At 46.8% G+C, this 11,391-nt stretch overlaps 1 protein-coding gene across 1 annotated transcript in view; it reads right to left on the reverse strand.

Moving 5' to 3' along the window:
- LRRC74A (leucine rich repeat containing 74A) overlaps positions 1-7,126 on the reverse strand; it is a 31,214-nt gene extending 24,088 nt beyond the window's left edge. The window contains exons 1-3 of the mRNA XM_074365201.1: positions 5,281-7,126; positions 3,635-3,763; positions 1,201-1,373 (exon numbers count right to left, since the gene is read on the reverse strand). Of these exons, the coding sequence (XP_074221302.1) occupies positions 1,201-1,373; positions 3,635-3,763; positions 5,281-5,317 (339 nt within the window). The 5' untranslated portion in view covers positions 5,318-7,126. The remainder of the gene's footprint in view (positions 1-1,200; positions 1,374-3,634; positions 3,764-5,280) is intronic.
- Between the last annotated feature and the right edge of the window lie 4,265 nt (positions 7,127-11,391).

Here is an 11,391-nt window from a genome sequence, read left to right on the forward strand (position 1 = left end):
GATGAGCAGAGAACGTCCGCACTCCAAGGGCCCACAGCTCACCAAGTCCAAGGGCGTGGAGGTAGGTGGAGGAGGGACAGACGCAAAGTCTGGAAATGATCCCTCCTACAGGGTGTCCTTCCTCTAAGTTAGGGAGACACAACATGTGAGAAGCTAAACAGTACCCAAGATAAAGAAGAGTTCAGTCCACAAGAATGTCACAATGATTAATTGTCAAATGAGTGCTACAGAGAATCGGAGAAGAAAAACTCCCCCTAACCAGAAACTGCTGTTACTCAGAGACAAGTGGCCCGAGTCCTGAGAGGATTTCATTATTATCCATTTTTTTCCATGGAGCTATGAGGCAATGGCACATCTCTAACAGTTCATTAATCAGTCTTTCAACGCTCCATGAATTTCAAGATGGCTTTGTTCTTTCTCTGCTCTTCCCTCCCTTTCCTCTCCCTCCCTAGAGAGCAGCCCAGTCTCACGTCATGTAATTTCTTAATGCGTATGTGCTCAGTGCAAATGCAGTTAGAGTTCCAAAAGTGAGTGCTTTAAAAAATAAAATCGAGCTTTTTCTTTACTGTCCTAAGTGAACAGTGTTGTGCTGACATACACTCGTTAAATTTTGTGTTTTCCTGTGATGAGAGTCAGTTTTGTATACAATGAATTATAACTATAGAAAGTTATGGTGAGTTCAAGGTCAAGTCCTTGTTCGCTCATGCCAAAAAGAGAGAACATTATTCCTGTGGGAAAACATGATCCACTCTACAGTGAGATCTTGAAGAACTGCATATAATATTGCAAAGGGCAGGCATCAAATGGAATGTCTCAGTAGTGAACTCATTTATGGCAAAGGTGAACTTTGGAATTGAGACCCAGGTGGTTGACATTTTGTACTGTGTTCTCGCATGAGCATTTGGGTCCAAGCCCAGATCAGTCACTTTTCCAGGGCCCACAGGCTGGTGCTTTTGCATCCTGAATAGGAAAGAGAACAGATTTTCAAGATTCGGGTCTCTAGGAGCCTCCTTCCCAAGAACTAACGGGGTGTCCATGCCAGTTGGGTAAATCAGCCAGCAGTCAAGCAGAGCCTAGGGCAAGGTGGGCGTAGAGGTTGCAATTCAGGGTCCCATGGAGGGGCTCTCTGACTCTTGGACCCAGAACCCTGTCAAGCCCCCACCTCTGCCAGGCTTCACGTGCCCCTGCTGGCATGCTCACCACCAAGGCTATAGCAATAGCCTTCGTGCCGTTGGGGCCCAGCCCGTGGTGATTGAGGTTCACGTAGGACTCCTCCATGTTCCGGAGGAAGTAGGAGACGGGCACAACGCCCACCAGTTTGCAGGCCTCTAGGTACAGCTCCCTTTGTCCGGTGGTGAAAAGTTTATTAGTATCTGCAGAAAAAGATGCAGGTGGATGAAGTGGAGTTTCTCTTCTACCGTTGCCTTATCTCCCTGCTAACCCAGACCACATTCGATCCTGACTGGTGTCCCCTCTGCCTGAGGGTCTGTCCCTATGCTCCAGCTTCAACTGGAAAATCAGCCAGTGATGGGAGACCCTAACTCCAGAAAGCCTCATATGGATGTCTCCCTTTGGGTAAGAGAGAAGGCCCCTGGTTTTTGGCCCCAAGCTACTGAAGAGGTACAGTGTGCCCACCCCCACCTTCCCAGGTTGGCTGCATCCAGTGACTGGCCACAGGGAGGTGCGATCACACCCTTGCCCACATCCAGACAGCCCTGAAGGGCCAACCAGACAAAAAGCTGGGGTTTGTGATGCTTGAGGGAGGGAGCCTCCACTGTAGTTTCTGTTTCACTCCCACTGTTAAAATGTGAGCCATAATCAAAGTTTTATGAAAGATGTAGAGAAGTACCAACTAGAAAAAGCCCAAGTGGGACAGAGTGGGCTTCCGAAGGTGGCAAATCAGTACAAGATGGAGAGACCCCCAAATCAGTCGGAAACAAACACACTTGTATTTGAGTGGGTTTGCTTCTTTCAGAGATTTGCACGTCACTTTCCTCACAAAAAGAACTGTCCACCCCTGCTTTACTAATGACAGACACACAGCTGATCAGTGCTTAAACCGGCAAACAGAATGGCGGCTTTACCCCTCCGTTCCAGCCTCTTAGGGGCCTTCGTTCTTTGGGCTTTAGACCAGCCTGGCTCGTGCTCACTGGGGGGTGGCCCTCCCTCGATTCTGGATGCCCCACAGCCGCGTCCTTATTAAGCAAACTCCGTTGACGCAGGGCTTCCCATGAGCAGCCGGGGTCTAAGCCAGCATCTGTTTTTCCTTCAGATCCCCGGGCCTTTGGCCAACCCACCCCAAACATTTCTAAGGCGGACAATGAGAGCTTTGTTGGTGAAGGACATCTTTGCAAGGAAGCTGACTTTGCAGGCACAGCAACAAACCGGCCTGCTCCTCAGGATGGTTGTAGATCAGGTCTTTTCGCCCTCGGCAAACTGGACAGTTGAGTCGGGTAGTTCTCTGTTGTGAGGGGCTATCCTGGGTAATGCAGAATATTTAGCATAAAATTGAGCACAGGCATCTCTGCTGCATTCCCTCCACAGCACATCCCGCCAAGCAGAGCCATGGCCGACTGGGGAAACCAATTATCTCCAGATAGAAGCAAGAGTCTGGGACAAACCATCCCGTGTTTCTATCTGCCACCCCTTCTACCTGGTAAAATCCGGTGTTGAAAGCAACAACAGCGGCAACCTTGAAGCAGAAAAGGAGCTAGAAAAGGAACAAGAGGATCGCCGGGAGGTGACAGGCAGGAGGTCTGTGCTGAGTGTGCAGTTGTAGGCCGAGCGACACAGCTGAATTTGGCAGAATAACCTGCCCTCCATCTCTGCTGCCTCTGATCATGGCCCACCACCCAGTGCCTGAACACAGGAGAGAAAGGGTCCCTGGGTTGCCTCAGCCCAGGGAAGTATGAGGCTAACCCATCAAGCGGGGCCATCATGGCCTTGAGGAAACTAGGAGGGAGGAAAGGGTGGAGATGTTGTTTGCAATAAAGGAGTCTTTTCTCCAGCCCAGCCAGCACCCACTCCCCACACCCAGGCATGCTTGGATTCATTGACAGAAAATATGGGGCTCTCAAATAGGGGAAATAAGAACTCTAATGTGAGTAGAGGAAAGTTACCAGGATGCAAGATGGGCCACAACCACTCCAGGGGCTCCTGGAATATGGAATATGGAAGACAGATTGACAAGGTGGGGCGAACACGGGATAAACGGACACCGGCGAGCTCTTGGTGGCCTTGGACAACTCACAATCTTCCTAAACCTCAGTTTCCTCCTCTGTGAAAGACAGGGAATGTCTACCTCCTGGGATGATTGCAAAAGTGACATAAGATGCCACATGTGGAAACATTCAGAACACCAGAAATCCCCGTTCATCTCTTGGTCCCGCTTTCAACAAGCCAGTGCGATCCCTCTGCTCACCAGGCCGATCACGAGCATGGGGCAGCAGCAGCTGCTGCCACTGGGCCAGACTGGAGAAGGGTGTGGCATAAAATTGAGCTCAGGCGGTTCTGCTGCATTCCCTCCAAGGCATGTCCCGCCGGACAGAGCCACGGCCATCTGGGGAAACCAGGTCTCTCCAGCCTCTGAGGAAGGAAGCAAGCGACCCTCCACCCTCCAAAGGCCAACGCTCACCTTCGATCTCAAGGTCTGTTTCTGAGCTCTCCCGAGCTGGTTTCTCTTTCTCGACAGCTGCAGAGTCTTCAGCCTCACAGTAGAGTGTTTCGTCACTGCTCTGCGGGGCTGATACAGTGTCACTGCCATCTGGAAGAAAAACTCATCTCCTTGATTCTGGAGAGGAAACCTGCCAGCCTTTCAGGTGGAGCCCACCACTGGCTGCCCTATGCCTCTGTTTCGTGATTCTGTCTGTGACCTGGGTCCTGGCTGTAGCCTTTGTCCCCCAACTGCACGTGGCTCAAGGTGCCAAGGAACTGCAGTGAGCGTCAACCCTGCCAGGAGGGACTCCGCTCTGTAAGCCCTCCTTCCCTGACGCAGAGCTGCCTCCCACCTGAATCATCTTGGGCTAAACCTGCCTTGTGTTCTCTGGAGACTTGCTCCTGCCCCATCCCCTGTGTTAAGCCTGCCTTGGATGTTGGATCTTTGCTCCTTCTTTTCCTTTCTATTGGTTTGGGTGGGGTTCAGGGTTTGCTTTACTCTTTCAGGGAAAGGATGTGTGTGATGCTGAAGCATCCTCAATGGCAGGCATGGATGATGCTGGGGAGGGCAAGGAGCAGGGCAGGTGACTTGGATCAAACACAATATAAGTGGAACAGGAGCAGTCCCAGGGAGCAAGGGATAACTTGATTCCCAAGAGTTTGACCTAGCTTCTCTTCCTTCCAATCCAAACTTATGACTACGCAGAAGGAAGGAAGGGCTTGCAAAATCTCCCTAGGGTTGAAATTTATTAAATATATGTGTCCTGGGTTTCTTTCACATCAGTCCCATGCACTTGCTAGATATGATTTTTCTGCCATTGGGATATTGTTCTGGAACCAGCCCTGGACTCCTGAAAGTTACACACAAATGTCTAGAACTAGTCATCCCACATCGGCAGGATGCAATGGTTTGGGGAGGCCATGCTGCACCACCAGGTGGCCTGTCTGAATTTAACCAAACTCCTCTTTGGGTGGGCTGAGGATTGGTGCCAGGGGTCCCAAGTTCTGACCACCCAGATTCTGATAGTGGGGTTACTAATGAGTCCACATAGGTCTGTGTCTTTCTCAGCTTTTGTCCATAGACCCAAGCTCCAACATTTATTTTCCAGCCTCTAAGACAAAGTCTGTGTGATAAGGGGTGGGAGTAACAGTGGTCTGACAGAAGACATACATCAGCTTAGCCATCAAACATAGCCATCAAAAAATGATGCCTTAATATCCTCATCAGATCAGTAATTTTAGGATTCCATCCAACCAGTGGAGTGTTGGTAATGTTTAACTGGCTCTCCAGGAAAAAACAATCCTGATTTGTAGTGTTAGCCAATTCAAGTGGTGCAAATATTCCAAACATGGCTAATTTCCAACTGCCAGCATGACATTGATCAACTCACAGAATGAAAATTAAAATCAGCCAGAGCTGGTATGAGCCAATTCCAGCACAGCATTGCATCCAACTCTCTCACTCTCTATTTGGCAAGCCCTGAGCGAAGTCAATGTAATGCATCACCCAATTCTAGAGGGTCCCAGGAAAGGAGGGAAGGGGGCTTTAAGGTCCATGTGGTCACTGGGCATTACACTGAGGTAGCTGGAAGGGCCTGAGTGGTGAGAAATGGGATGCCTTTTCACCTTTTGTCTCAGGCTCAAGAAGTTCATCATTGTCCATGGTGCCAGGGCCCTCTCAGGGACTGCTGCCAGCTTCTTGCCACCTTTCTGCTGCTTCCCTAACAAGCACACCTGTCCATTCACCTCTGTTTCAAACTTTGTGTACCCTGCCCTCACCTAGACAAATCCCAGGGGGGCCTGTAGTTATCCTTCCATCCCAGCAAGCCCTGGGGAGAGTGGGCTTTGGTGGGATATGCCTGGACTTGACCCCAACTCTGTCTGGGAGATGTAGCTCCTTCCCAGGATCATCAGGGAGAGAGGTATAGCTCTACTCCTGGGAGCCCTGTCAAAAGGATGCCCACCCACCTGCGACTTTATGACTTAGGACCCACTTTCATTTCATCTTTAACATTCCATGACCTCATGCACTCATTGTGATCCACGCGGGTGGATCTGGCAACAGCAAGCCTCCCACCCTCTTGGGGGCTCTGGCAGTCATCTTTTCTTTTATGTCCACTGGGGCCAAGCCCAGGCTTGGCTGTGAGGGCTCAGGTGCTGTGGGAGGACCTCTCGGTGGCGTTGTATTTCCCTCTGAGTCAGGACCAAACCCAAGCCCCTTAATCAGGTGACTATGAAGGGCCGCCACCATGTTCTTCTCTCAGTGTGGTTGTGCTTCAGGTACAAAATATTTCAGTGATGGGTGAGGTCAGTTTTCTTTTTCCCAGTTCTTCTTGCTTTTTTCCTTCCCCCTTGAGAAAGTACCCTCAACCTTGGAGCAGAAGATCAAAAGCAAAGCACGACAAACATATGTTCTGTCACTACAATTTGTTGCAGCCAAATCATTGTTCAAACTACCAGGCTGCCTAACTTGAAACCACTCAACCATCATTCCCACGCTTGGCTGTTTTCACATGTCTTGGAGTTGAAGTTCACTTGCAGTTTACTGTCAAGAGAATCTGGAGGCGTGTTTGTTCCTTCTTGATGAGCTATCAGCACATCAACGGGCAGGTCAGTGACGGAAGGGCTTGGGGACAGGAAAATCCCTCTTTGTCACTCAGAAAAATGATGAAGATCTGGGAATACGCGTAGGGAAAACATAGTTAGAACCTTGGATCAAAAGAAATATGTAAACCTGAGACATTACTCATTCCTTCTGGCATTCATTCTGAAAAGTACTCATGGAGCATCTATTATGTACAATGCACTAAGATAAGCTCCATTGTGGGGAGGGATGTAGGCGTGATTAAGACTTGGACCTTTCAATGAGTGTACAAGAAAAAGAAGCTGACAGGGCCACACCTAGGTTGTGAGGGTCCTGAGCAAATACTTTTGTCAGAGCTCCTGTTCAAATAAACGATCTGAGTCAGTCTTGGGATGAGGGAGCTGTGATTTTAACTTGAAATGAGTCAAAGAGAATGTTACCTGGGGCAAGGTACGGTCAAATACTAAGAGAATGACCATTTCCTTTTTTATTGCTAATATGCTTGTTATAATACCTAATGTCTGCTAGTGGGGATCATAGCAGAGGGACCCTTTACTATTCTATCAGGTATAATTTATACAGCACCTGTAAGTGCAGGCACTATTGTGTGGCTTTACATGTATTAACATATTTAAATTGTCTGACAACTGTTATGAGATAATTTTTTATAGATAAGGAAACTGAACACAGAGAGGTTAAGTAACTGGCCCAAGGTCACACAGCTACAAAGTGGTAAACCTGGGATATAAGTGAAGTCACTCTGTCTGCTGCCTCTCTACATTGACCCACCTACTATTCATTGAACATGAAAGGTTGTTCCTCACACAGGGCAACTGCTGTTTGTGGTTCAGAAGGGTCTGCCCTTAGTTATGTATTTTAGGAGCTGGCAAACAAACTACAGTCTGAAGATCAAGTCTGGTCCACTGCTTGTTTTTGTAAATAAAGTTTTGTTGAAACACAGCCATGATCACTCATTTAGGTACTTCTGTGGCTACTTTCATGCTACAATGGCAAAGTCGAGCAGTTGCTACAGAGACCCATGGTCTGCAAAGCCAAAAACATTTCCTATTTGCCACTTTAGGGAAAAGATGTACTCTTGTATTTGATGGCCATTAGCATGAGATAATTCCTGAAGAGCCTAATTCTCCAAGGGAAAGAATGGAGAGGAAAGAATCAAAGAAAGAAAGTTGGCAGAAACCATGCTAGGAGGCAAGATGAGGAAGCTCCATCAAAGAGAGAAGCAGATGCCATTATTAGGTGTAACAATTACCAATTTTATGCAGGGGCTGTTTTTCTTTAAATGATAGCTGTAAATCAAGTCCGATTTCAAATACAGGGGGCGATCTTTGAAAGAAAGGCACTTTCAGAATTATTTTGTAAAGCAAAAAATCTGGAAAATGCAAAGAAATTCCCCATTATGGGTCCACTTTTGCAAGTTTGGATTTTATTATGCTTGGTTTCCTTATGAAACTGAAGCTCTTCAGGAAGAAGGATTTTCCATTCATTCATTCAATGTGTTGAATACCTTGGGGGGAGAATGCTGAACCTCGGAAAGTATACAGTTTACTGAGAGATACTGATGAATAAACAGTGACAGTGTTGAGCCCAGAGTAAATGAGGATGCTGCAGCAGCAAACAGGAGGAGGCTTCTGGTCCAGACTGCAGACAGTGATATGTCTGTGAGTGGGTTGGGGCTGGACTTCTGGGAATGCTTCCTTGAGGAAGGAATGTCTAGGCTGAGACTGGAAGGTCCGTTAGGCAGTAACCAGGTGAAGGCAGGTGGATGGCATGGACCTAGTGGGGAAGGAGAGGTATTTAAGCCTGAAAAAAAAAAAGCATATAAAAGTTCCCACAGTATTTTAGCATCTCAGGTAGGTTAGCAAGGCTGGAGCGTGACTCTCACTGCAGGGAGAGCTGTGGTGGGAAGGTAGGGTTGAGAAATGAGATGGGAGGTGAGCAGAGGACAATAATGAAGGGCTCAGGAGTTTGACCTGTATTTTAGGAATAGTGGGGGTTTGCAGAGAGGTTTCAAGCAGCAGGGTGACCTGACATGATTTGCACGATAGAAAGATTGCTCTGGCTGCAGTGTGGAAAGTGGATTGAGGTCAGGAAGAGGATCAACAGGAGTGCCTGCAGGGATGATATGGACTGACTAGATAAAGATAAAGAAGGCCAAAACCACCCGGGCTTGGGGATAGATCAGATGGGAAAGTAAAAGGGGGGATGTAAGTGCAAGAGGCCAGGACAACTTGATAGATGATTGTGCCATCCATAAAAAAAGAGAATGGAGGAGCTGGGGCAATAATTTTTTGGTGGATGGTTGGGGGAAGGTGGTAAGCCCAACTTTGTGTGTGTTGAGTCTTTGAGGTTCCTCTGGGATATCCATTGGAGAGGTCCAACAGCAGAAGGATTTATGGGTCTGTGGCCTAAAAAAAGGGTTAAAAATGTAGATGTAGATGTGTAAGTTGTCTGTATATGGATGGTAGTTGAAGCCACTGGAGTGAAACTTCTCAAAGAGGCATAAAATAGGAGAGAAAGCTAATTAAGGACACTGGCTTGCTGGGGAGGGTTGAGTGCTGAAGTGAGGTTGGAGACCAGCACACTAATAGCTCCAGTCCGTGTGGTTGGTAATTTTATTCACTGGTGCTCAGCAGCCCAGATAGAAGAGCCAAGAAGAAGAATGGCTTTATTGACCTAGGCAGGTGTCAAAGAACAGTGGGCAAGAGAGTTGATATTAGGAAGAGAGTGATTTGAAAAATGGCTGATGCAGATTCCATGTTGGATAGAGAAAGAAATGATGACTGAAGGGGAGTTTGAGGACAGAATAGAGAACTCAAGGGTTTGATGGGGTAAAGATGATGCAGAAGTGAAAGAGAGGCAGAAAGCCATGAGGTGATCCATCAGAGTGGGTGTATGAATGTGTGATTTTAGAGGTGGTGCAGTACCCAGTAATGACACATCAGGGATGTCTGAAGTACAGTGGGAATGAAGTCATGAGGAGGTAGCGACATTCCTAGGATTTGGGATGGCTTATCCACTTTGGTGGTGGGAGGACTTGAGTTGGAGAAGACTGTGAATTCAAGGCTAGAGTCTTCAAAGAAGGAGGAGGATTGGGCCTGAGGTCAAGAAAAGTCCAGGATGAAGTTGGGGTAAACAGTGAAGACCACTTGATAAATCTCTAATGACTACATGAATGCATGAATCAGTGAATGAATGAATGACTGCATCAACTCAGACCAATCCTGCACATTCTGGTAATGTTACTCTGAGTATGTGATTACTAGGAATTACCAGTAACCTGTTACTAGGAGTGAATGGGTCTCAGGTTACCATAAAAGTTGAACATAGGCAAGTCTTTTCAGCCTATCCTATCTGAGTGGCTGTTTGAGGCCTCTATACCAGCATAAGTTCAACATGGCAGCCACTAGCCCCTTATAGCCATTGAGCACGTGAAATGTGGTTAGTATGAATTGAGATCTGCTGTCCACATGAAACAAAACAATGGATTTCAAAGACTTGGTACAAAACAGAAAAAACCCCAAAATATCTCACTTTAAAATATTGACTGGGCACACACTTTCCCTGGAATAAACCTAACTGCAGTGTCCTGCAGTAAAAAAAAAAAAAAAATTATGACATGTTAAAATGCTAAAATTTTTAATATATGGGGTTAAATAAAACACAACGTTATAATTAATTTCACCTGCTTTTTTTCCCTCTTAAATGAGGCTATTAGAAAATTTAAAATCACATATGTGGTTCACAATATACTTATCTTGGGCAGCATTGCTCTAGGCTTTGGTCAGCAGCCTCTGCAATCCTGAAGGAAGAATGACACTACCCTGTATATTACACATGTTCAACTAATAAATTAATAAAAGCAGCCACCATGTTGAACTTCCATACATGTCTGTTAGCATAAGTAAAATTTGAACCCTCAAGGGCTTAAATTTCCTATATACAGGAAGTTTCCCTCTGAAAGAACATTTTAAATCCCTCAAAGTATTGCAAAACCTACTTGCCCCAGTAGGTAGGTTCTGCATCCTTGAAACCATCAGTGGTAGAAGCAGATGTTTATCATTGCCTGTACTGTGATCACAGCTGGGATGAATTCAGGGGCTCATTCGGTCTCTTGGAATATTTCTGACATGATGTGGCTGCAGATGGTGCAGATTATACTTGTAATTTTCCTCTGACTGGTAAAGCCTGAGGCTGAGCTTCTCCTGAACAAGTCTCCTTGGACTTGCAGTTATTGGCTTGCTTAGCAGTGCCACATTACGGTTTGGAAGGCCTTAATTTCTGCCGAGGATTCTGGAAGATGACCCTACATTAACTGTAGCCAGAGCTGTTTTTGGACTAAATTCAAAAAAATACAATAGTAAACACTGAGGGCTTACTCTCTTTTGGGCAAGGTGAGGAAACTGAGGCCCCAAGACGTTAGGTAACTCCTCAGGTAGGAAACGGCAGAGCCAGGATCTGAACTCAGGGGGTCTAACTCCGTAGCTTGTGGTCATTTCCAACATAGCCGATGAGGAAATGGAAGGAAGTCAGCCTGGTTTAACTGGCCTCAGGAAAAGACTCTGAAACCACATGGCATCAGTTGTCCTGATGCATTTTGACCACATGTACACTAAACAGCCCAGCAGAGGGTAGGTCCTTTAGCAGAGGACTGTACACCAGGGTAACTTGGTGAGTCTTTAAGCGTCCCCATCCCTGATGCGTAGAATCAGAATCCTGGAACTAGGGCCTAGGAAGTTGTATTTTAAAAACATTTTCAAGTGTTAAGGGAACCATCATTTTGCAAAACCTGGTCTCTAGATAAGTTCCTTGATTTAGGATCTTATTTGGAACTTGGACTTCTGGGTAACTATTGGGACAAAACGGAAGGACACACAAGGAAGGTTTATTTAAGCCACATCAAGACAGTTGATCTGACTTTGGGGGCTCCTTAGGTAGAGCTGACATTTGCCTGCTAGTTTCTAACAGGCTTCTGAACCTTCAGATTGCCCCTGGGGCCTCTGCTTCATCTCAGGCTAATGCAGGGGTGCTGTTGCCTGAAGGCAGGCACTGCCTCTAGAGCTAAGGGAAGAGAGTGGGAAGACCACAACACTGACTCTCATTCTACCTCCTTTCAGCCTTTCAGTGTTATGATG

The sequence above is a fragment of the Camelus bactrianus genome, chromosome 6, assembly GCF_048773025.1.
Source record: "Camelus bactrianus isolate YW-2024 breed Bactrian camel chromosome 6, ASM4877302v1, whole genome shotgun sequence".
In the NCBI taxonomy this organism is placed as follows: Eukaryota; Metazoa; Chordata; class Mammalia; order Artiodactyla; family Camelidae; genus Camelus; species Camelus bactrianus.